We start from the raw sequence: 27270 nt of genomic DNA on the forward strand, positions 1-27270 counted from the left end.
CCTAGGAAAATACATTTTAAATACCTCTTGTCTCATTTAAGCATACTTCTTTTGCAATATTTTACAGGCATAGTTTCAGCAGAAAGTGTTAATTGGCCCATGTAATATATCTGAATGATGATTGGAATATGTCTGGAGAATACAACTGCTGCTGTTTTAGCTTTGGCAAAGTGTGCATAGATAAGCACAGGTGGAGTGTAAAGTAGCAGCTTTGAATCTATGCCACCATACACCTGGCAAATGTGACCCCACCTCAGAGTCAGATTTTAGTGCTTCTAGTCAGCAAACTAGCTGGCGAACCAAATGAAAGAGGAGTCAAATGTGTATTACCTTATCCACAATTTGGGTGATCCATTTGGGTTCTAGTTGTTTCAGACTCATTGTTAGTCGTTAGTCACTAGAAGTTACCAGTGTTCTATTCTATTCTATAGGTTTTGTTGAGCGCGACAGCTGCCCCAGCAACGGGGCGTCCCGGCGCTAAGAACCATAGCACACCTACTGGGGAGGGGATAGGGAGAGTGAAGGTTACAGCAGTGGAAAGAGGTGAGTTTTTATAGCTTTGCGAAAAGCGGACAGGTTGTCGAGGCAGCGGATATGGGGGGGCAGGGAGTTCCACAGTTTTGCTCCCATAAGTCTAAAGGAGCGCCCCCCGATCCGGCAAAGCCTCATGCGAGGGACCACTACTAAGTGTTGACCCATGGACCAAAGATTGCGTTGGGGGGAGTAGGGTGTTAACAGCGATTGAAGGAGTTTGGGGCCATCAGTTTTCAGGATTTTGAAAGCCGTGGTAAGTGCCTTAAACTGAATGCGAGCTTCCACAGGTAGCCAGTGGAGTCTCTGTATAGTGGCTCTAGCAGAGCATCTTCTGGGAAGGCCTACAATTGCCCTGGCCGCCGAGTTCTGGATTCGCTGAAACCTGGTTGTCTCGGCTTTGTTAGCGCCTAATAAAAGGACGCTCGCATAATCCAGCCGGGCAAGGATGGTGGATTGGACAATGAGCTGCCGTGTTTTGGGGTCAAAGAAGCCTAAGATGGGGTTAAGGCTTCTTAGCAACCCAATGCATGTAGCTGCTACTTTTTTGGTATGTGTTTGGTAATTCAGCGCGGAATCCAGCCATACTCCCAAGTTTTTGACCAGAGATTTGGGAGGGGGGGTGGGACCCAACAAGGGGGGCCACCAATGGTCGTTCCAGCAACCGGTGTTCTTGCCCAAGAGTAGCACCTCGGTTTTTCCTGCATTCAGTTGTAGGCAGTTTGCCGTCATCCAATTAGCAACGGCCGCCAACCCATCCCTAAATCTTGTGGCAGTGGCCGAGGGAACCTCCGTGAGGGTGATTACCAGCTGTGTGTCGTCAGCATACGACACCAGCATGAGGTCCCATTCTTTAGCCACTGCCGCAAGGGGTTGCATATACAAATTAAAAAGGGATGGGCTGAGGGCAGAGCCCTGCGGGACTCCCTGGCCAATGGCATGTAAATGGGAGATAAAAGGGGGGGCTGACACGCGAAAAGATCTGCTCGTGAGGAACGATCGAAACCATTCCAATGCCCGATCACTGATCCCGATGCTTTCCAGCCGGCTCAGTAGGATATGATGGGAGACCGTGTCAAATGCCGCGCTGAGGTCGAGCAGTATCAGCGCAGCACTCTGACCGGTGTCCATAATCCTCCGCAGGTGTTCCGTAGTGGAGAGAAGGGCGGACTCCGTACTATGTCCAGGCCTGAACCCATGTTGGGAAGGGTCCAAGATGTTATTTTTAGCCATATGGTCAGAGAGTACGGTGTTCGGTGTCGGGGACGACATACAGAAAGACCCCTGACCATTCGGCCATAAAGTAGTTTTGAGGAATTTCAACATTTGGATATCTGTTATTTTTGACCTCTGATACAGTGTGGCTCCTTATGGGAACCCAACCTCATGCGCTTTGTTTATAAAAATAGTAAACTTTCATCTTGCCATGCCTGTCACTCTGGTACATTGACTGTTTGTGTACAGCTGTACAGTAAGCATTTGGGGTGCAGGAATATGCTTTTAAATGTGCATGTGGTCTGCAATCATGCCCCCGAACATAGTCCTTAAATATATTAAAAGGATGAAAAGATTCAATAGCATTTGTTAGGATAGTCCAAAGTAACATTATACAGGTAATCCTTTAATAAAAGACAAATGGCATGATTAGATTTCTCTTACTTATGATGGTTCTGTAGCTGAAGAATAATAAAAATAGTGTGCCTAGCTCAGCTGAAGTATCCAAATCTTTTGCACCTTTGACAGCCATAGATAACACTTAGCAGAACAAGGGGGACAAGTGGATCCCGAAACAAGGCTCTGAAGATGGCGAAAGAGGAACAGACCCAATGGAAGTCAATGTTATAAACTATCTCTGTAAAGATTTTGCACGACCATTCCACTATCAACTGTAGAGGAGGGACAGAGCAGTGGAAAAGACCTAGAACAGATGGGAACTTTGGTAGACATTTTCCCTGAAGGGTGTTGAAAGTAACTGAACTCAGGTGGAGTTAGAAGACCTAGTGAGCACTGCATAGTGGCACAAGTAAGCATCTATTATGATTTGTGTGGTACCAGAGTTTGTGCCCTAATTTTTTGGCCTCTAATCATGTTCAAGAAGCAAACATTTGGTCACACCACTTAAAACTATAGGAAAGAGGAGCATGGATACAGGAGTGCAGATCATGCTAGTGAAACCTGCTTAACCAAGTGGAACTTCTCCTGTGGCTCGAAAACAAGGAAGGGCTATTAGCAGAGAAATGCATTGGTTGACTAGGAAAAAAACAGTGGGCTAGTTACAGTTGTACATCTATAGCTGGCGGCTGCTGAGGATTCTTTGCCACCCTAAACCCTAAAATTACCCTTGCCATCCCGAAAAACCCTACCCACCCTAAACCCTAAAATTATTCTTGCCAACCCAAAACCCCTACCCACTCTTTACCTTAAAAGTACCCTTGCCACCACAAAACCCATACCCACCCCAAACCCTAAAATTACCCTTGCCACCCCAAAACCCATACCCACCCTAAACCCTAAAATTACCCATTCCCCCAAAACCCATAGCCACCCTAAACCCTAAAATTACCCATGCCACCCCAAAGCCCATACCCACCCTAAACCCTAAAATTACCCATGCCACCCCATAACCCATACCCACCCTAAACTCTAAAATTATCCATGCCACCCCAAAACCCATACCCACCCTAAACCCTAAAATTACCAAGGCCACCCCAAAACCCATACCCACCCTAAAATTACCCATGCCACCCCAAAACCCATACCCACCCTAAACCCTAAAATTACCCATACCACCCCAAAACCCACATTTACCTAATACTTACATTTGAAATGCATATCCCTTTACCATACATGCCTTTACAAAGTAATTTGTTGTAAAAGTATGCATTGTACAGGCCTATGCATTGTAAAAAAATTGTGTTGTGATGGCTATGCATTGTTACAACGCATGCATTGTAACGCTTGCATTTTGATGTCATGCGGGGTAAAAGACGCAATGTAATGCCTTTTCCCCTTTACAAACAGCAGGCATTTTATGTCCAGTGGCCTGTAGACATGGTGCCACTTTTATAACAGGATAATACAGTCATTTGTTTAAATGTGAGGAATTTGAGGTGAAGAAAAATGCTTCATAAACCATTAGGACATATTTGGCTTATTTTAAAGTACAGAAAAACATAAAGACAATGTTTCATAGAAACAGTTCTCTTCACTTTAAATTTCTCCTATTTAAAAGAAAATATTTGTATTTTTCAGTTATAAATATGGCACTCTGTCTTCCAGGCACTGGCAGCAAGATGCCTGCTGTTTGTAAATGCTTTAAAATGGAGAAAGTTAAAATTAAGAGTTAACCTAATCATTAAGTTAACATTTCATTTTACTTTTCTCTCATTTAAAAGCATTCAGAAACATAATGTTGCTCTCATGCTCCAATACTGAGTTGAGAACAACTTTTATTTAGAAGTTAAATACCTCAGTGTTTCAGTTTTGCACTTCTGTGACCCACATGGGTCATAAAACTGAGTGTAGCACTGCTCATTAGCAGGCTCTGTTATCTGCAGCCTGACAATAATGTAAAATAAAAACAACCATTCCTTAACTTTAAAAGGAAAACACAACACTTATTTATTGTAGTTCTTTGTTAACAAGCATTTGCAATGCAATAGGTCTCGCATTTATGAGAGTTTGAGCTATTGGCATTGTAAATGACAATGATTTGTATTTATGTGTTGTTTTTAAAACGGATAAATAAAAGGCATTGTCACTTGCAATGTGAATAGTTTAAACTCTCACAATTCCGAGACTGATTGCGTTGCAAATGCCAGCACCTATGCTGTTAAAAAGAAAAAGCGTTAGGAGATAGAGTCTCAACAATGCTATTTGAGAAAAATAGTGCTCGGAGGCTCTAATTAATGCCTACCGAGTAACAACACACTTAACAGTGGGTGTTGCCATAGGCGGTTGCAAAATGAGACAAGGGGCTACTAAGGAGGGACTACTAAGCCTATTGATCAACGAACAGCTACAGTTTACAGTGGACAATGACACAAGGCAATGAAAAATATGGGCCGAGAATGGTCGAAGCTTTAACTCCCTACCTGAATACAGCATATCTTGCAGAGCAGCACATGTGCTGCCTAGGCTTGACCTAAAAATTAACTCAAAGCTGGGAGCTACTCAGAAGGTTTGTGGGAACTACAGGTAGCTTGTGATTGATCGGCTGTAGATACCTGATCTAGGCACCACACCCTCTATTACCAATATAATGAGAAGTTGGTATGGAAAGTTTTATAAAATTCTGAAAGTATTGTCTCAGGGCCCGAGGCAGTTACGGACTGAGGGAGTCTATAGCATTTTTAATGTCCTCAACATATATAGAGGAACTCAATTATTGTATATTAGTTTATGATATTGCAGATCATTAAAAAAATAAATCTACCTCATTAGTACGAATTTGTTCTGTTTTAATATTTATAGTGGAGAGAAATTTAAATTCCTAATTAATATTTTAAGTAAATACCAATAATTTCCTGTCTTTCCCATGAATCCCATATATTTGAGCTCGATCTTTTTTTATATGATGACAACTGGCAGGTAATTTGCCACCTAGAATCAACATAATTGTTTGCTTTACCATTGGATCCTTGCAGCCCAGTCCTTTAACAAAGCAATTAATTGCGTACATGGTGGAGATTTTGCAACCTCAAAGCTATAAGTATTGCCATTACAAGAGCTTAAAATCATTCATATTTAGCAATGTATTTTCCAGATCAAAAGCTTTAGGTGTAAATTGCTTATTTTAAAGAAATATAACAATATCAGCCATTGATGTCCATCTAGGGAAAGAATTTAAAAAGCCATCTAATTTGACAAACATAGGAAGCATGATTTGGGATACTCCCTTCCTGACAAAACTTGGTATTATTGCTGTATGCAAACTAAGCTTGTGTCAAACAACCACCATCACAAAGTGCTGCATTACAAGTTTCTTCATTGTGCCTACACTACTCCAAAAGTGTTAGCCAAACTTGACTCTACGAGACCCCACCACTACTCCAAATGTAAAGCAGATTAAGCTGACTTTTCACACCGGACTTGGAATTGACTGTTATTCAACGCTATTGGGGGGAAAACTTCTCTACTGTATCCACTATGCTTTGTCACACTATCTATCCACTGATGGCCCTCCTGGTTTACGTTAGACCATTGGCCGTGGGTCAGAGACAGTTTGCAGCCATTACCTTCCTCATGGCCAAACTGCAAATTGCACTCTACGGGTGAGTCCCCGTTTCCCAACTGTTGCTGCCTGGCTCCGAGATATGACATTGTATGACACTACTAGTGATGTATATGCTTCTCTGCAGCCTATAGGGCAACCACTTCATGATTATCTATTGTCACAGAGCTCTGATGACAGCCAGGCGGATACGGACTGAGCTGCCCCTGAATAGGCCTGGTCCCATCTCCACCATATGTGCTCTTGCATGTTGAATGAACTATTGCTTTGTTATATTGTACCTTTTCGGATCACTGTCAAGGTGTACTGGTATGTCTTTCTTTGTCTTCTGCTGGAATTATTCTTTCCTTTCTACTTTCGTACATTTTTTTGTATGAAATGTCATTGCATATTTGATGGTTGTAGCTGTTAGATTCTAGAAAATGGTAAATAACGTATTTTTTATTGTGAATTTCATACATGTTTTTTGTTTGTGAATAAAATAAGATATTTCATAATTTGTGTATTTTTATCTGCTCTTGTTTTTGTGTATTGCTTTGAGGTTCCAATCATAGAAATTCCTTAGGTGGGGTTCCAGTGTTTCCAGTAGTGATTCACGGGGGATTCATGGAAGACAAAAGATCAAGAACCACTGATCTAAAATATGGCCATTGTGAAAAGGAAGGGCAGCTCTCAAAAGACAATCTTGGCAAACCACATGTAGCACAGAGGAACCACAAAGACAAGCTTGAGACACAAACATACGAGCCCTGTTATAAACAGCTCTACTTTCCCACCTACGATATATTTGTATTACAAAGAGGGTCAAAGAAACTGAAGATATAAAAGCCCATTTAATACATTTTCTTAAATGTCTAGAACATTCATAGATAAAGGATGAGGCTGGTCGAGGTATACAACAAGATGGGTAGTTGAAAGATTTAGAAATGTAATTCTTCCAGATTTTCATAGTGGAAGTGTCAAAACAACTGTATTTGAATCCACACTCCTAATTCTAGCTTTCGAAGCGGCAAATGATTGCAACAGTTTATTTGTCTTGTTATGAATTTAAAGCTAGTTTCTTTCTTCCATTACAAATGGGATTTGTCTAGCTGTTTTCCTTATCATAACCAAATGAGTATCCCTCAGTACTTTAAAAATCTAAATCTAAATCTAAAGGATGACTGACTTGTCTTTGTTTAATGTGACGGGCCTTACAATGTGAAGGAATACAACGTGCCTTCTCAATTTAAAATTTCTCAGAGAATTTTACAGTAAGTATTTTGGCAGCATATTTTCCATATATATATATTCTGCAATCTTGAACTAACATATTTCTGGAAAATTAAATATTGGCAAATGGTATTGTCACTTCCAATTTTCTAAATCAAAATTTTCATAGGCAGATCCTTGGGAGTAACTGTGATACTATGATCAATCCCGGCTTTACTTTAATTTCACAGTGTGAACAGACTTATACTCCAGTGCAAGCTTAAAGACTGGTGCCACCTTGCCACATATATGCCTGACATTCTTTCTCTCTTTGTGTTTCCTTTTCCCTCATTATTTCTCTTTTCTGTGTGTTTTTCTCTCTCCTTTTGTCTCACTTTCTCTTTAGCTTTTGTCTAGTTTTCTGTCATCATTCATGCCATAGTGTCCCCCTGCCGTGGAAAAGCTCCTGGTTCTGACAAGTTTACCGGGGACCTTTTCTGATCAAAGACCACCATTTGGGTCCTTTTCATTAATTTGTTATCTAATGCCATTCTGGAAGGTGCTGATTATCCAGAAACGTGGCTTAGAGCAGATTTATATTCCTGTATTTAAAAAGGTTGAGGGGGTTTACTATATCAGACAATACCCAAATCGTCTGCAAACAACTATTGGACAAACTCATACATTAGATGGTCATGTCCTGATATTGTCACCTTTCCAGACTGGTTTCATGGTGAAGATATTCACCATCAATAATGATTTTTCATTTCACTCTGCTAATTTGGAAATATGTTAAACTAAACAAGGAATACCTGTGCATGGCAGTAGTAGATCTATGAGCTGTGTCCAATCTAGAGACAAGCTGTGGGGTGTTTTAGAGTCTATGGGTGTCTTAACCTGCCTGCTGTTCATTCTGATAAGGCTCCATGCACATAACTATGTACAAGTATGTTGGAGTAGACAGGGCAAATTGATCTGATGTATAGCCATCCATAGAGGCATACGGCAAGTTTGCATTGTACTGCCTACCCTTTTTACATACACTGTACATCAATGACTGCACTACATCAAAGAATTGTTAATGATTCTCCAGAAGTAGATGGTGAAAAAAATCCAGTTCTTTTTACTGATGATACTTTATTGATATCCAGAGACCTAATTGGCCTGCAGAACTTACTTAAAAAGATCATTGATTTCTGTGACTCACCGTGCCTGGAAATCAACACTTCCAAGGCCAAATATATGATCCCAAATCTGCATAAGTGCTCTAGGGGTGCGTTGAAGTTGAAGGGCACACACAGAAAACTTGGAATATTCCCGAATAAAGTTATCCATTTCTGTTTCATGGAGTCCACAAATACAGAAGAGCATCTGATAGTTCATTGTAGAGATGCTGCAGTACTCAAAATGCATTGACCATCTCTCTCCAGACAGGTGCCCAATAGGTTTACAGATCAAAGGCACAAACTGCAGGATTGTATGGAGCAGAATATGGTGTGGCTAATGCTTGCGCTCTGACGGTGAGAGAAAATTACTTTTTTAGAACTTTGTTAAATTATCCTCACTCACCTCCAGGCCACTTCCACTGCACTCCTTTTTACACTGGATTACAGAAAACAGAGTATCTTGTTGTCCTTAGACCCCATATATATATTTTTTAAATAAAACTGTGATCTACTATAGAATAAGACTTTCACATGATAGGCCTATTAGAAACTATTAGAACTTGGATACTGGTCTTACTTCATCTTGTTTGCGCAACCTGAAATCGTGGATCCATCAACTAAGCCTCGAATCTCTATGGGCCCGATTCACAGAACTAACTTAAGACAAGATCCTAAACTTACTACATTTGGTATTCACAGAAGGCATTTAGTAGTAGTAAAGTTAGGATTTTGTCTTAAGTTTGACTTAAGACAAACTTAAGACAGGTTTAAGACAGACTTAAGACAGACTTAAGACAGACTTAGGACAAACTTAAGACAAACTTAAGACAAACTTAAGACAGACTTAAGACAGACTTAAGACAGACTTAAGTTAGGATTTTGTCTTAAGTCTGTCTTAAGTTTGTCTTAAGTCAAACTTATGACAAAATTCTAACTTTACTACAACTAAATGCCTTCTGTGAATACCAAAAGTAGTACGTTTAGGATTTTGTCTTAAGTTAGTTCTGTGAATCGGGCCCTAGGGAACGATCTATGGACTATCACCGGGTCTACACAAGATGAACTCAAACTGATTTATTTAACACTGTGCTGGAATGATGTCCCTGAATAATGAATTGTGGGGGGAGGTGGCTAGATTTGCTGACAGTTTTCTTCAGATTTGGCATCTCACCAAATAGCGATACCTTTGTTGGCAAGTGGCAACCTGGTACAGCAGAAAATGGCATTTATAATGTATGCAATAATGGCCAAAGAATGTGTAACATATTTTATTTTTCTGCCAAGCCTATCAGACAGCTGGGAGAAAATGGATTAGACTGCTTTGCCTTAACCTGGTAATTAAACATTATCAAATTGCTTTACCAGTTCTTAAATCTGACACTAACATAGTAATTGAGTTCGTTATGAGCACATTTTTCTATTCTATCTGGATTGTGAGAAAGCGATCAAATTGGCTTTTTATTGTTCTTCGGCACTATTGTAATGTTTCGTGAGTTGTATGACTTCCATTGATGATGCTGTACTTGTTTTAAACGTGTCATTTTTTTAAACTATTTTAAAATATTTTATGGGGCTAAATCCCGAAATAAACAAAATTTGGCCAAGTAATGATGCACGTATCTCTATATCAGGTCTCCATCAGGTCAACCGGGATCTACAAGTAGCTTGAAAGCTGCCTTTGAATAACTTGCACATGATAATTACTTTTCCTCTCTTGTCCTGCTGTCATTTCTCAATAGTCGTCTTCCTCCCTGATTCTTGATTTCTCTTCTATGTTTCTTCTTTTTTGTTCAATCTCTCTTTCTTTCTCTACTCATTTTTTGTGCTCTTTCATTCAGCATGGCCTCCTTTTTTTGTGTCTAATCTGTATGTTTAGTGTATCTGAACTGGCATACTGCAGGAGGGATGGTTGACCATTATGTACCCTTATCTAATCTCTATATTAGTTAGAACCCCAGGATAGTTTTCAGTTATCAGAAGTAGGGTGGAAGCCCCTGTTCTAGATGATATGGTCTCTGTTTCTGACTTGTGTATTTACTAGATTATTGACCACATTTATATTTGAAATCTTCTAGTTTCAAACTTAGGTATGAAAACACCCACTGTTAAGTAAGAACTTTTCAGTTGGGGAGTCAAGCTAAACCTTATGTACATGTAGAGTACCGTTGCTCTACTGTTGCACTCTCTGGAGTTGGAATAGTAATTTTTACCCCTACACTATCCAACACTTTCCCTACTGTTACACTCTGTGGAGTAAGTATATATATTATTTTATATATGCGTATGTTTAATTTATTTTAACATTATATGTATTCGTTATAACTTTTAAACATGTTTTAATATTTTTAACTATGTTTCATTTAATTATATGTATTATTTACTTTATTTTACATTATATTTTTAACATTTAAAAACAACGATATTTTTTACAACTATATTTTTGACATCAATATTTATTTACAATATTTTTGTACTTACCATGATGTAGAAAGGATGTCAATATTCTTGACTTCGATATTTTTGCGTCAATATTTCGGTACCTTAATATGCAGTCCGTTGATATTTTGTCAGTGATCCGGCCCAAGAACCTCCGTTTTAATTGTTGTAAACTCACAGAAAGGGCACCTATGGCGTTATTGCTCTAACCACATTTGACTGCGTCACTGATCAGTAGGTATTGCCACAGTCATCAGAATTTACTTGAAAACCTCCAGGTCCCTATTTGAAAATTGTGCAATACCTGAGCAGAAGGAACTGCTTTTCTAGCATTTCTAGATGGAGAATCCACCATCATTTGCCCTTTACTTTTTCATTTAACTCCACAACTTATTCTGCTCGTCAATAGGGAAAAAGATATGTTCTCCAAAAGGCACGGATTTAGTGTTTTTTCCTGTTTAATGAATGGATACCTCTTTATTAGCAGATCCCACATCTGCCAACAAATGTAAGAGTTCTGCATTCTGAGTGTACCTGGCAGTGCTCAAACCCTCAGTAGTCAACAGAAACTAAATACATGTTTTTCAAAATGACCCAGGGCATCTTCTACATCTTTACTAACAGGATGTTATGCAAAACTTTAAACTCACCTTTCCTGCAGATCATTCTAAACCCTCCTTCACTCGGGAGATCCTACATCACAGGCATGTTTTTACCAAAGTGCACGCTCCTCAACGCACCACAACTAATTTGTGAATTGCGGGGTTTGCAAATTCAGTTCATCCTGGAAAATTTGTGCTTTCAGTAAGAGAACCGTACATTCTGGGATACCATAGCAAATTGTACATTCCCAAAAACCCTTCTCATTACAAAATACTTTTAAAAAAATAACCAAATTGCAGCATAAAAACCATACCAGATACTGATGAGTCGCATAAACCTTCCGATATGTTGGTGTAAATTTCTTTGAGTCCATCAAAGGTGTTCACGAAGAACATTTTCTCTGGTGTTCCTGCCATGCCCATCAGTTCTTCTGTGTTTGCCTGGTCAATTCCGATAGCATATATGATGATGCCGCTGTCCCGCAGGCGCTTGGCTGTGCCGTTGAGCAGATCCTTATCATGGGACTCTCCATCAGTAAGGACAATTAGGATCTGAGGGACACCACTGGCTCTACGGCTGCCGAACCTCTCTGAGAAGAGCATCTCAGAGTGCCGCAGAGCATCAGCTGTGTATGTGTTGCCTCCGATGTGCGGATCGTTTTGCAGGACTTCAACAACTTTGGACTTGGTGTTATAATCGTTCAGGTAAAAGATGGTCTGAGGGGCATCTGAATACTTCATTGCCCCAAATTGAACCTTGTTCCTGCCAACATCGGATTTGTTCACCAGAGATATCATGAATTCTTTCATGGTGGTATATTCATTGTCGTCAATGCTGCCAGAAGAGTCTATCACAAACACAATGTCCGCGCGCTCTATTCTTTTGCATTCTGTAAAAAAGATAAGACATAAGGATTAGTAAAGAAGTACAACATATCACTGTAAGACATTTTTAATGGGTGATTAGGTGTGGACCATTTTCCGTGTTACAAAAGCTGAAATGATTGGGTGGCATTATTTGGTCTATGCACCTATTTTTGGTAGGTTATGTATTTTTGATTTTTTTTGTGTTTTGCAGCGACAGTTTCTGCTGAGACTGAGGAACAGGAGTAGCTGGTGGAAATCATCAAGAATAGCACAAAATCATGCAGTTGCAGTCACCAAAACCAATGAAAGGCATGTTTTTCATTGCTCTCCATTCACCCATCTGTATATCTAACACCTCCTCATTAACATGGAGCAGGTGAAGGGGAGATGTGTTCTTACCACTCAGCCCTTCTACTCCAAAACTGTTTCAATAAGAAACCGTTGAATGTACAGAAATTTAGAAGGGAAACAATTATATTTTTGTGGTGTCACTGGCTGAAAATCATGACCTTTCACCAGGTGTTAATCTGTTCATGCAGGTGTTCACTTAAGAATCCATTCGTACACAATTGTCATCTGTTCATTGAATATACCATAGCCTTATAGTCTTCTGGTGAGGGATATAACGATGGTTAAAGGCCCTGACCCCAAATCATATACCTGGGCACCAGGTGCGCGCCTATAAGGAAGAGGGTTCACTATATAGGTGAAAACAGAAAGCCTATGTTGGCATTAGAAAATTCCACCCACAAAGGGCAGAGTGTTCTAAATTTAAAAAAATGGGAAACATATAAAAAATAGTGAATGAAATGTTGAAGTCAAAGGTGAGTAATAAGCTTAGCTTTACTGTTAGATAAATGCTACTTCAGAAGGAAAGAATAAGCACCAAGCACGTTGTTGTGAATATCCAACCACTGGTTTTAGTTTTGGTTGAAATGATCTCTTTGTTGACTTTCAAAGCACACTATGGGGTCAATTCCGATCCGGTAAAAAACGCTGCAAATTGCCGTTCGGAGCGTTTTTCCCGTGCAAATCGTACCCTGCAACGTCCCCCGTACGTACGACGAAGTACGATTCGTACCAGGAGCTGGACTCCGTACAAATCAAATCCCCGTACGAATTTCCCTCGGAACACGCTGTACGCGACATCTGTACAGCTGCTTTTTCCGAACCGGCAAGTACGATTTGTGTTGGGTACGCACCGTACGACCCTTTTTCTACGGGAGCTGAAAACAGCCGTAAAAGCAGAGTTCGCCCCGAAACAGGTACGGAACGCCCCCCCCCGGGTACGGTGCATACCCCCCATGATCGCAGGGGTACGCACCGTACCCCTGCGATCATGGGGGGTATGCACCGTACCCCTGCGATCATGGGGGGTACGAACCGTACCCCGCGATCTTGGGGTGTACGCACCGTACCCCATGTATGCTGGGTGTACGGTGCGTACCCCATGTCTGCTGAGTGTACGGTGCGTACCCCCCATGATCGCAGGGGTACGGCGCGTACCCCTGCGATCATGGGGGGGGTACGCACCATACGGTGTGTATGTGAATGTGCGCTTTTCCATACGAATCGCCCTTAACTGACGTGGACCGTACGGATCGCGTCCTGATACCCCGGTCCGGATCGTACTCGTCGAGTCATACGGTGTGTGTACGAGTCGTAAGGAGAGGGCTCCGGATGCGAATTGTACGGACGAGAATTTTACCGAATCGGAATCGGCCCCTATGTGTATTTGTGTATGTAATTGATTCCGATGCAGTTGCTAATATTCTCATTTATTGTAAGCACTGTATTCGGATTCCAAAACTGAAGGGTCAGGTTATTGGTTATCATTAAAGTGCTAAACTTAGTAACATCTTCATTGCTACTGTTGGGAGTACTGGGATAAAACCCAAATCTAGGTGCCTGGTCTTCTGACTCAGGGAGTTATGTCATCTATTGTGCACGCGGCCATAACAAATATAAGCTGAATTTATTCTAAATCGTGTTGTTTCATGAAACTGTGTCTTACAATTGCCTTCCAGATCAATGAGGCTGGAAATCACTCTGATTACTGCTGCCATTTGGTGGGTACAGGGTGAGGCCAGCAGTATCTGTTGATAGGGAAGAATTCCTTTGAAGGAGTACATATTTGTGATTCTCTTCTTGATCTCTGTGAGGAGGAGTTGTGAAAAGCAGGGTGCAGCCTGCTCTCACCTCTGTGTACTTCTGTGGTGGGCACTTCAACTGGAGACTGTCCTGCTGGGCACAGCATCCTTGTATAAAGAGGTTAGGACTCAAAAGTGGCCTGACCAGGACACCTGAAAGGAGAATAATCCCTGAATCGGTTCCAAGGAGCAGACCTGCAATACAAGTCTTCTGTCAGGAAAAAAAGTATAGAGAAGGACGCTCAGGGCTCATTGTTGTTCATTGTTGTGGTCTCTTCTACTGTGGAGAGGGTACTCCGCAGAGTACTCTGGGATGACGAAGCAGCTAAGGGTTGGTTTTGCACTCACAGCCAACTACCCAAAGTCAAGGGAACACCACCTGGAGTCTTATTTGAAGGAGGAATCAATTACTTTTCTGGGTGTCAAGATATCTTGTCTATGGGCAAGGGAAGGAAGCATGAATCCTGCTGGAGAAGGAGATAGTGAAAGGGAGCGTTTTAATTGACCTTGGCTTAAGATTCATTCAACAGAGCTTCATGATGTAAGAGGAAAGAAAGAATTGGGACACTGCCAGGTGAGGCAGTGCGATCATTGTGACATATTCCTGGTGAAGCTGCGAGGCCCCTGGTATGGTGTGACCTTGTGGTGGTCTCTACTGAAGCTGGGAAATTGATGGTCATTGTGCCCCATAAGTGGAATGTGTGACAGCAACACTGCTAGTGTGTCGTTGGGTCATGAAGTATTTGGGTTGTGTGACCTCAACACTGCTAAGTCATTTATTTGAGGCCAGTCCTGAAGACTAAGGGCTGGATGTAGGTAGCCCAATACCGGTCGGTAACGGCCGAAATTACCGAATTTCGGCTGTTACCGACCTGTATTAGGCATCTGAGATGTAGGGGCCTAATTTAAAGATTCAATAATTTACCGAATCGGTAATTTAAGGAATCGGTAAATTACAGAATTTTTATAATACCGATTCGGTAAATTACCGAATCCTTAATGTAGGGAGCACTCAAATGAGTGCTTTTCCCATTTCAGGATTCGTTATTTACCACCAACTACAAGTTGGTGGTAAATATCGAAAACCCTGAAAAAAGCAATTTTTTGCAATTTATAACAGTGCCATGTGGCAGACATACATGCCCTTAGGCATGTATGTGTGCCACATGTGCACCCATGCACTATTCAGGGGTGCAACAGGGGATCAAAGTGACACCCTGCCATCCTTGAATGTGTTCCCCCTTTTACCGAATCAGTATTTACCGATTCGGTAATTCCCATTCATTCCTATCCATAGGAATGAATGGGAATTACCGAATCGGTAAATACCGATTCGGTAAATACCGAATCGTACCGATTCGGTAATACTTACCGAATTTATTCCTACATAGCATTTACCGATTCTAAAATACAGAATTGGTAAAATTCTGCATTTTAGAATCGGTAAATTTAGATTACCTACATCTGGCCCCTAAGTGACCAGAAGTACCCTGTAGGGTGTCTTGTGAAGATTCAAGGTTGTTGACTGTGCTGAAGAAAGCTCCTGGTGCTCACTGTGCCAAACAACCATCATTTGCGGGTGACTGGTCGGCAAGCCCATGAAGAATCGCCAAATTCTCACGAGAGGGCCGTAGCAAGCTGAGAACTGCGGCCCCTTCCTGAAGTTGCCCAATGTTAGACGCCTCTGTAGTGTCCTGGTGTAGGCCTACAAGATAGGGACTCAGGACACATGCGTTACTGTTGGTGGCTAGTAACTAACTGACCACGCCCAGGGCCCTGGGCTCTTTATTAACAATGTAGCGTGCCCACGCTTACGTCTTGGCTCTACCAAAGCCCCTTCACGCCTGAGGGGCGAAACATTCAGGAACAGTGGGAGGGGGCGTGTGCTGCAGTGGTACACCCCACTGGCAGCAACACTACATTCCTCCTTTACCTAGGGATGAAAAGAAACTGAAAACAAGCACACAGATACTAAAAAGTCTATCCGGTCAGCGAACATGCTGTGACAGTTGTGATGGCGGCATTCAAGCAAAGTTCACCAACTGTCTCTGGTTCAGTCTCTGCTTAACTGGCACAACCCATAATATTTCGAATATCAAAAACAGAACAGTCTTACTTTATTTCTCGGCGGGGTCAGCCATCTCGATCAGTTCAACGCCAACACTGTGCCACAAAGTCGCGATATCTCTGGGAAGGCTTTGGACACGGACGCAGGCTGTATCTTGCTTGGCTTCGGCCTTCTCCCGTAGCTGTGGGTGACTCTTCTGGGTCTCTGGTCTCGTTGACGGTGGATTCCTCCGCTGGTCTCTCCGTGGCGTGGACGCTCGGGGTAGTGTCTTCTGTTTGGCCCGTTGCAGCGTCTGTTCCCACCGATCCTGAGGGCCGACGTTGGGGGGTCGGGTACCACTCGTCCTGGTCAGGGTCTGCACTTCCCTCTGGTACTTGCTTGAAAAATGAGACGTTTCTTGTGACAGATTCGCCATTCCTGACAGCTGTAACCATGGTTCCGTTTACCTCCGTCACAGTCCATGAGTCCAGTTCGAAGGGCAGACGGAACTTTCCTCCGGGGTGGCGGTCTTTCACCAGAACCGTATCCCCGACTTGTATGGGACTGTCTGTTGCTCTTCTCCGTCGGGACGCTTCCTGGTTGGTTTTGGCGCGCTGTTCCATGGACCGGTTCCTCGGGTTTGGGGCGAGCTCCCACGCTGGGTGGTGCGGGATGGTGTCTGCCATGACTCGATTGAAGGAGAGTCGGCTTGGGGAGACTCCTGTAGTGCAATGTGGGGTCAGGCGGTACTCTCGGAGGAATTGGTAGATGGCCAGCTCCAGGCATTGGACGTCGGCAACTGCAATTTGTATCGTTTTGTTCAAAGTTCTCATTAGTCTCTTGACCTCTCCATTAGCTTGAGGCCATCTTGGCGTTATCCGTCTGTGTTTAATACCCTGGCCCTGAAGATAATCCGTGAATTCGTTGCCGTTGAAAGGGGGTCCATTGTCAGTGCGGATTTCCTTCATGAGCCCGTGGGTGGCCAGTATCTTTTCGAACTTTGGTATTACTTCCCAGGCTGCGGTTGATGATACGATTTCTACTTCCGGGTAGCGGGAGAAATCGGCCACCACGACGAGCATGTACTTGCCCCCAGGGAGGCTGCCGAAGTCTGCACTCGCTCGCACCCACGGGGATGTGGGGCCTTCTTCGGTTACCACTGGCGCCGGAGGGTTTGGGAGGCTCGTCGCAAGACACACTGGACACCTATGGATCACTTCTTCAACAGCTCTGTCAAGCCCCGGAAACCACACCTTACTTCGGAGCCTGTTTTTGGATTTGACGATCCCTTGGTGTGATCCGTGTGCCAGTAAGGCGGCTTGTTGGGTCAGGCTGCTGGGCAGCACCAGGCGGGGGCCTCTCAGGAGGCATCCTTCAGTTGATACTGACAGTTCGTGCCGGACTTGGTACAGGGCTTTCAGGATGGCTTGGGCGTCAGATGTGCGAAAGGATGCCGGGCTCTGGAGCGCCTTCCAGTCTCCGCACTCTATGGCATGGATCGCGATCTGGAGACAGTCATCGTCCTTAGTGGCTCTTGATACCTCTTCCAGGGACATGGGACCTGGTCTTGACCTTTCGACGATCAGCCGGACGTACTCTTCGGTGGCTGCTGCTTCGGCTGCTTCCGCGCCAGTAACTGGTCGGGCGTGCCTTGACAGGTAGTCTGCAGGATTACGCGAGCCGGGCCGGTATTCCACTGTGAACTGGAACTCCTGCAACTGCAGCACCCACTTCTCGATCCTTGGGGGTGGGCGAGAGGAAGAGCCTTGGAAGAGTGGTATGAGGGGCTTGTGATCGGTAACCACTGAAAAAGGATGTCCATAGAGGTAGATGTGGAAATGGCGGCACCCCCACAGAATTGCAATGGCTTCTCGCTCAATTTGGGAGTAGCGTTGTTCGGTAGGTGTGAGGGTACGGCTGGCGTACGCAACGGGGGCCCACTCTCCACATGGTTGTCGCTGTGACAGGACGGCTCCCAGACCAGTGGGACTGGCGTCCACTAGCAGTTGCGATTCGTTTTGTGGGTTGAAGTATGCTAGTGTTGTGTCAGCTGATAGGGTTGCTTTCGTGTTCATGAACGACTCTTGTTGCTCCGGGCCCCACGTCCAGGTGGTATTTGACTTTGTGAGATCGCGGAGTGGTCCAGTTAAGTCAGACAGATCTTTTATGAAACGCCCACAGTAGGTCACCATGCCCAAAAAGCTGCGGACTGCTGTTACCGAGGTGGGTGCTGGCGCGTTGTGAATGTCCTTGACTTTCTCTGGGTCCGGGCCTACTCCTTGATCGGAGAATTTGTATCCGAAGAAGCTTATGTCCTTGCGCAGAAACTCGCATTTGTCTTTGTGGAGAGTCAGTCCCCTCTCCTTTAGACGGTCGAATACTGCTTGGACGCGCCGGACGTGTTCGTCCAAAGTCGGGGCATGCACCAGGATATCGTCGCTCACGTTTAGTACTCCGTCGAGGCCTTGGAGGACGTTGTGGATAATGTTCTGAAACACCTCGGCGGCGCTTGATATGCCGAAGTTAAGCCTCGTGTATCTCCACAGGCCGGCGTGTGTGGAGAAAGTCGTGATTGGGCGCGAGTCGGGGTGAAGCGGGATTTGATGGTATCCCGATCTCAGGTCCATTTTGGAGAACCACTTGGACCCTGCGAGCTCCCCGATGATGTCATCAATGGTCGGCGTCAGATGACGTTCTCTTTTAATGGCCAGGTTGGGGAGGCGCATATCCACACATATTCTTACCGCATCGGGTTGCTTCGGTTTTTTGGCCACGACAATGGGGGATACCCACGGGGTGGGTCCCGTCACTCGTTCGATGATTCCTGCTTGTTCTAACATTTTCAGCTCGGCTTCCACTTTGGGCCGGAGGTGGAACGCGATCCGCCTGTGCCGGAGGGCTACAGGGGCCACTGATTGGTCAATGTGGAGTCGGACAGGGGGCCCTCGTAGACATCCGATGCCCTCGAACAGCGAGGAATGTTCTGTGACCAGATGATCCAGACCTTGAGCTTGTACTGTTAGGGCAAATTGTATGAGTCCGAGTTCACGTGCAGTCTTGCAACCAAGGAGGAACCCTGATCCTTCTTGGGAGACATAGATCTTTGTCTGCAGTTGCATGGTATCGTGGGACACTGTTGTCCGGAATACTCCGCACAGGCGCAATGGGCACCGGGTTCCGTAGGCGAACACTTGCACTCTGGTGGGGTGAAGCGCGGGACCGTCTACCAGGCCCTGGTACACACTGGCTGCCATGAGGTTTATCGTAGCGCCGGTGTCGATGAGGGCTCTGACTGCCTGGTCATGGACTTGGACGGTGCACATCGGTTCGGTTGACGACGTGGCAGCTAGGGTGTTGAGCATGCGCACCACGTGGACAGACGCGGCGTCTTCCTCGTCGTCGTCCATGTCGCTGCTGGTTGACGTGTTCGGTAGTGGCGCCACCTGTCGCGCCCTCCTGGGTGGGCCGCTTTGCTTCTTCCGCTGTGACGACAAACAGACGCTCGCAAAGTGGTTGGCTTTGCCGCACGCGCTGCAAATTTTTCCTTGGGCTGGGCAGGCGCCTTTGTGTGGAGTGGCACCTCCGCACCACATGCAGGTGCGATCGCGGGTGGACTGGGCCTGATGTGGCTGTGCGTTCCTCTGAGGCCTCGTCCGGCCGTCTGGACGTTGTGACTTGACTGCGCACACTGGCTCCGTCTTGATTTTGACTGCTGGATCTGGCTCCATGTGGGCCGCACGGGCTTTGGAAAGTTCTTTGGAGCGTCCCAAAGTGAGGATGTCGCGCATGGGCATGGCGTCCGTTTCTAGCACCCTCTCTCTCAGCTTCAGAGAGGCGCACCCCTGAATGAATTGGGCGTGAATTTCGTCCTCCGCGTCCGGGAGCGTACACGTGCTGGCTAGCTTCTTAAGACGCACGTAGAATACATCAACAGACTCCTCGGGGAGTTGGCGCACTTGTCGGAGGAGGAAACGTTCGTAATCCGCGCTGGTGAAGGGCTCGAAGTATCTTGTAATGGCGTCTCGCAGGGTGGCGTATGTGTGGGGTGGGTCGCCTTCTGTGATGTCCTTGGAGATGTCGTGAATAGCCTCTCCTCCCAGATGTAGGAGCATTGCACGGCGTCGCCCCACTGCGATATCTGCTGCAATAAAGTAGGTCTCAAGCCGTTCCACCCACTTTCTCCATCGAGCTGCTTGCGAGGGCGGCGTACCGGTGACGGAAAATGGCTCCAGGGGCGGCACATTGGCCATGGTGGCGGAAGTAGGGCCAGGCGGGACACTCACGCTGTGCTGGCGGGTAGAGGCGGGTCTTCTTGGCTCCCACACGCACAGCGGGGAGGTGCAGGCACTCCAGGGGCGCAGGCGGGCTCCGTCCCACCAGAAGCGTGATGGTTGGCAGCGCTAGCGGTCCGAGGACACGCGAGATGCGTTAGGAAACGCCGCCGGGTGCTCACTGCGCATGCGCGAGACCGCTGGGGTGTCGCGCGGGCCTGGCGGCGTATGGAGAGGCGTGCGCGGGCCCAGGGGTAGCGGGAGCGAGGCTGAGGCAGGGCACTGGGACAGCCGTGCGGAGCGGGCAGGCAGCGGCCCGTACCTGAAAGGATGCGGAGGCCACGTGGAGGCACCGGAAGGTAGCGCGGGCAGCTACCGGCAGGCGGGACGTCGCTGGGGGCCGAGGCGGTGCAGGTTTCCGTTCCGCCGGGACAGAGGCGGGCCAGGTGATGTCCGGTGGCGTCGCAGAGGCGGCAGGCGACTCTGGAAGGCAGGTAGGCGTGCCACTCGCAGGGAGGCACGGCGCAGGGCTGCGGGGCAGCTGTGAGCGACCGGCAGGGTCACGGTGCAGCAGGGCACACGGTGGGCAGGCGATAGACCACCGTCGTCGCCAGTGTAGTGTCCTGGTGTAGGCCTACAAGATAGGGACTCAGGACACATGCGTTACTGTTGGTGGCTAGTAACTAACTGACCACGCCCAGGGCCCTGGGCTCTTTATTAACAATGTAGCGTGCCCACGCTTACGTCTGGGCTCTACCAAAGCCCCTTCACGCCTGAGGGGCGAAACATTCAGGAACAGTGGGAGGGGGCGTGTGCTGCAGTGGTACACCCCACTGGCAGCAACACTACAGCCTCTGCTCCTGCCATGACCCTGCCATGACCCTGACCATGACAAAGCGATAAGCTGTGCAACTGGCTGCCACGCCAACCGCAGAGGACTTTAGATGCTGCTGGAGGCTGTTGCCTGCCACGGCTGGGATCCCATTGCAGCGGGAAGAGTGAATGTAGCTTCACAACTCCCCTGGATTTCTACATACCGCTGCAGGCTTCCATTGCTGCTGGTGAAAAACCTACTGTCGCAGAAAGACCAAATAGGGCCTGCACTGCAACCATGGACTGGGGAGAGACTGAGAAGGTCAAAAGGAGCACAGAGCTGCTCACCTGACCTTGGAGAGGACTGATAGGGCCTATGCCTGGGGGACTGTGTGCTAACCTAGATACAATAGGGTTTAAAGAGGCCTGACTTGTACCAATCATTTTACCTGGTTGACCCTGAGCCTGCTACAAGGGGGACCCAGTTCCTGATGAGTGGGCCCACTAGAGCCAAGTGAGGTGACAGTCTAATCAGCAGAGGCCACACCCGGAAATGGGGTATTCATGCATAATTGAATGTATAGTGACCTATGTTTTTGTGTAATAAAAGTACTTGTCTCCTGCCTCCTGAATATTGTCTGACAATGACACACATACAGACCGATGGATGAAGATGGCTGGCTAAAAGCCCGGATGAGTAACTATGTAATATGTATACTTTAATCAAATGTAAGATCTTGCCTAACGCCAGGCCTACACATTGCTGAATTTGTGAGGCTCTGGGGTCTCTCCACGGGTGCTGAATTTGCATCAAACATCATAGTACACAGAACTGGGGAAAAGCCAAGTTCACTTAATTTTAGAAACTGTTTCAAGCAGCTAGAGAGTCATTGCCCACATGGGAGGTTCAAAATGAGACAGGGCCGTTTCTTGGCGAGGGAAGAAATGGTGCATGAGCAGTTTGCAGTAATAAGAGTGTTTTATGAAGTCCTTATGGTAACTGAACACAGTCCATGAAAAGTTATTACATTCAAAATGACAACTTATGAAAATACGAGGAACTGGATTTTCAGCAGGAGAGTAATGCAAGTTGGCCTTGCAAGGCACCACATTTCTCTGTGTTATTCCATCATCTCACTCGTTCCAGGGCTGAATAAAATAAGTTCCTCCTGGACCCAGCAAATAGCCTCCCTATCAGTTCTTTGATTCTTGGGTTTCTTCCTGGATTCCACTGGTTCTCACATTGTCTTGACATATTAGAAGAGTGGGAAAGATGAGAGGCTGGGCTTTTGGCTAGGTTCACACTATAGAAACGCCATATATATACAAACATAACATTCATCAGGACTGCTCTAATACTGCTTCAAATTTAGGAAGGATTGAAGACTCACCTTTTTAACCCCTTGTGTGCTCATGATGGAACCACACCGTCATGAGCCACTGGCGGCGTGTGCTCATGACGGCGTGGTTCCGTCATGCAGCTGCCGCTCCTCCCACGCGGCAGTAATTCCCCGCCTGTGCGGGCGAATTAATGAGCAGGCGGGGCCATGACGGAACCACGCCCTCATGAGCACACGCCACCCGTGACTCATGACGGCATGGTTCCGTCACAAGTACAGCAGCGCTGTGCTCACGCCCCCGCGCCGTGGCAAAATTCGTGCCACGGCGAAGGGGTTAAAGAACACTACATCACAATGCATTAACCGTACACGACCCTTCCTCTGCTATCACTTGTTGACTATATACTTGCACTTGACCATGTACAGTGCTCTGTTGCCTTTTGGCTAGGTTTGCACTTTTGAATTACCATTTACATACCTACATACATGCATACATACTGACCCATTATGCTTGCTGGTCTTCTTTCTCTCCTTTTATACACATGGTTTTCCATTGTGAATTATGTCACGTGTGCAACAGTATTCTGAGGACCAGACACAGCTGTGCAATAGGATGTTGGGATCTTCTGCAAGGTTCTGTGAGCTCTGACATCACAAGAAGGGCAGACGCTGATTGGGTCTGCCCACCCATGGGTGGCCGAGGTCGGGATGTTTCAGATAGTGACATTATAGCGCGGCACCCCTGCTCTATAGGCACTTGGAGGAATAGAGGGGCATATTATCAAGGGCTTTATCTCCGCTTTTTTGGCTTTAAAAGCCAAGAAAGCGGAGATAAAATTATCTCCCTATTACCAAGCTGTCGCTAACACCAGTTAGAGACAGCTAATAGGAGATAGTGACCATCTTGGGCCCCGCTTTGCATGTCAGTGATATTTATCACTAATGACATGCAAAGTGGGCGTGCCAAGATGTTAGCGACTGGAAACAGTCGCTAACATCGCTATCTCCTATTACCAACTTTTGGAGATATTCGCGCTAAGCGCGAATATCTCCAAAAGCTAACACCTGCCCAGGAGCAGTTCTTAGCCATGTTATCCAATGGGAGGTGGATAACATGGCTAAGAGCATTTGCTCGATAATGCATGAATATCGCTGAGTTTTCAGCGATATTCATGCATTGCGGACGTTTTTTATCGCATTTGCGATAAACCTTGCTAATAGCAAGGTTTATCTGCGATAAAAATCGCCGATTTGCGGCGATAATTTTTGTCTCTAAACAAGTTAGAGACAAAAATGATCTCTATTGGTTGGTAATATGCCCCAGAGTTCCCCCGCTATTGTTAGAGTCAGGGCCACTGGAATTATGCGATTCCACAGCCACAGCTTCTTTCACATAATTATGGATATGCTGCATTTGCCACATAATCCATCATCTGTTGCATAATCTGCATATTTTAACAAGAAAAGTTTGTTTATAGCTCAAACGGATCAAACGTTACTGAAAACGCAGCAATGTGAGTTTGCTCGTAGTGGAAGGCCCTTTGCAGAGGTTAACTGGCCATCTTTTGGTTGCTTTTGTCTGTATTTGGATGTTGAACTGGCACTAATAAGATGAAATCTTTGCCCAGACAGTATTACCATGTGTAGCAAGCATTGGCAAAGCCAATAGTTCTTGCTTATGAGAAACAACCTTTACAACGCAGTCATTACATCGCACTACACTTACAACGCAGTCATTACATCGCAACATCCTTGTCACTAGAAGGCAGGCATTACAACGCATACCATTACAATGCATGACACTACATCGCATGTCACTACAACGCAGGCATTACAACGCATACCATTACAACGAATAGTACCCCTACACTATCCGACACTTACTCTACTGTTGCACCCCCTGGAGTTAGAATAGTAATTTTTAACCCCTACACTATCCAACACTTACCTTACTGTTGCACCCCTTGTAGTTAGAATAGTCATTTTTACACCTATACTATCCAATAATTACCTTAAATGCAATGTAATGGTCTGCGTTGTAATGGTATGCATTGTAAAGGTAGTATGTGATGTAATGGAGTGCGTTGTAAAGGTTTGCTTTTTAAAATGTGATGTAATGTCAGGCCATGTAATGGAATGCGTAGAGTCGGTGGACTAAATGGGGTGGACTGGATTGGAGTGGGTGGATTGAAATGGGATTATGTGTATTGGATTGGAGTGGGGTGGATTGGGTTGGGTTGGTTTGAAGTGGGGTGTATTGGATTAAAGTAGGGTTGTATGGAGAGAGGTGAATTAGAGTGGAGTGGAGAGGCGTGGATTGGGCTAGACTGGAGGGGGTGGATTGGAGAGGGGTTGATTGGATTGGAGTGGGGTGGATTGGATAGGAGTGTGGTGGATTGAAATGGGGTGAGGTACAGTGGATTGGATTGGGGTGGGATGGATTAGAGTGGGTTGGATTGTAGTAAGGTGGATTGGACTCGGGTGGAGCGATATGGATTGAGGTGGAATGAGTCGGGTGAATTGGGGTGAGGTGAATTGGATTGGCAAGAGGTGGGATGGAATGGAGTGGAGTAGATTAAAATGCAGTAGGGTGGATTGAACTGGAGTGAGGTGCACTGGATTTTGTTGGGTGGATTAGATTAGGGTGGCGTGAATTGGAGTAGTGTGGGGTGGATTGGAAGGGGGTACATCGGATTTGGCTGGATTGGGGTGGAGTGGATTAGGGTGGGGTGGGGTGGATTGGATTGGGGTTAGGTAGATTGGATGTGGGCGGGACGGATTGGATTGGAGAGGGTGGATTGCAGTGGGGCAGATTGGAGTGGGGATGATTATTTTGGATCGGAGTTGGGCAAATTGAAGTGGGGAAGACTGGAGTGGGGCAGACTGTTCGCATGCAGATAATACTCAACTTGTCATCTTAATAGGAGAAAAGCTTGAATAAACAAAAAGCCTTTCTAGCTGCCACTTAGGTAGCCATTTGGATGAGGACACACTGCCAAAAACATTGCTAACGTGTTTATGCCATGTTGTACATCAGTGTGGCTGATGATCTGCTAGGCTAAAGGTTAGTGATGTGGAGTTTCTAGGTTAGAGTAGGGGGTAGAGTGTCAGACTGGAGTAGGGAGAGCAGACTGTTGTAGAGTTGAGTAGAGGTGAGTAGAGTTCAGTGGTTCTGTGGCATAGAGTGTCGTAGAGTGTAGAATCATAGAGTGCAGTGTCGAAGAGTGGAGCTACGTAGAGGGGAGTGGTGTAAAGTGGAGTGGAGTGTGGTGGAATAGGGTGAAGTGAGATTGGATTGGACTGAGGTAGTGGGGTGAATTGGATTGGAGTAGACTAGAGTACATTGGATTGGGATAGAGTGGGTTGGATTGAGTGGAGTGGTTTGGATTGGAGTGGGTGGACTAAATGGGGTGGTCTGGATTGGAGTGGGGTAGACTAGAGTAAAATGGAGTTATGTAGATTGGACTAGAGAGGGGTGGACTGGAGTGGGTGGAGTGGAATGGATTGAGGTGGATTGGAGCGGGGTGGAATGGAGTGGGGTGGAATGGAGTGGGGTGAATTGGAGGTGATTTGGATTGGCACAGAGGCACCCATCAGATTTGGGATTCATCATGATGGCCAATGTTCCTTGGATCTGCACCTAAGCCAAAATAAGTTGCAAAAACCTAGGAGTCCTCATTGATGAGTCTTAATCTATGCATCATGGATTGGAGTGGGTGGACTAAATGGGGTGGTCTGGATTGGAGTGGGGTGGATTAAAACGGGGTGAGGTAGATTAGATTGGAATGGTTTGGAGTGGGGTGGATTAGATTGATCTGGGGTGGGGTGGATTGGATTAGAGTAGGGTGGTTTGGAGCGTGGTGAATTAGAGTGGAGTGTAAGGAGGTGGATTGGAGCGGACTGGAGGGGGTGGATTTGAGTGGGGTGGATTAGAGTGTAGTGGGCTGGAAGGATGGGATTGAGTGGGGTGGACTGAATCGGGGGTGGATTGGATTGGGGAGAGTGGGGGGATTGGATTAGAGTGGGGTGGATTGGATTGCAGTGGATTGGGGTGGATTGGAGTGGGGTGGACTGGATGGGGTTTCTTAAATTGGAGTGGGTGGATTGGAATGGGGTGGGTTGGAGTGGATTGGATTGGGGAGGGATAGACTAGAGTAAAATGGATTGGAGTGGTGTAGATTGGACTAGAGAGGGGTGGACTGGAGTGGGTGGAGTGGAATGGGTTGAGGTGGATTGGAGCGGAGTGGAATGGAGTGGGGTGGAATGGAGTGGGGTGAATTGGAGGTGATTTGGATTGGCACAGGGTGGGGTGGATTGGAGTGGAGTAGATTGGATTGCAGTGAGGTGGATTGGATTGAGGTGAATTGGATTGAGGTCAATTGGATTTAGGTTGGTGTGGATTGGAGGGACGTATGGTGGAATTGAGTGGGGTAGATTTGATTTGGCAGGATTGGGGTGGAATAGAGTGGAGTGGATTGAAATGTAGCGGGGTGGATTGGATAGGGTTGAGGTAGATTGAATTGAGGTGAGGTGGATTGGAGTTTGTGGATTGTTTTGGATTGGAGTGGGGCAGATTGTTTTGGATTGGAGTGGGGCAGATTGTTCGTATGCAACTTGTTATCT

At 45.8% G+C, this 27270-nt stretch overlaps 1 protein-coding gene across 1 annotated transcript in view; it reads right to left on the reverse strand.

The window, feature by feature from the left end:
- Positions 1–27270, reverse strand: part of COL6A6 (collagen type VI alpha 6 chain) — a 633605-nt gene that overhangs the window by 233788 nt on the left and 372547 nt on the right. Inside the window, exon 8 of the mRNA XM_078663886.1 lies at positions 11474–12049. Coding sequence (XP_078520012.1) covers positions 11474–12049 — 576 coding nt within the window. The remainder of the gene's footprint in view (positions 1–11473; positions 12050–27270) is intronic.

Source organism: Lissotriton helveticus, chromosome 10 (assembly GCF_964261635.1).
Source record: "Lissotriton helveticus chromosome 10, aLisHel1.1, whole genome shotgun sequence".
Lineage (NCBI taxonomy): Eukaryota > Metazoa > Chordata > Amphibia > Caudata > Salamandridae > Lissotriton > Lissotriton helveticus.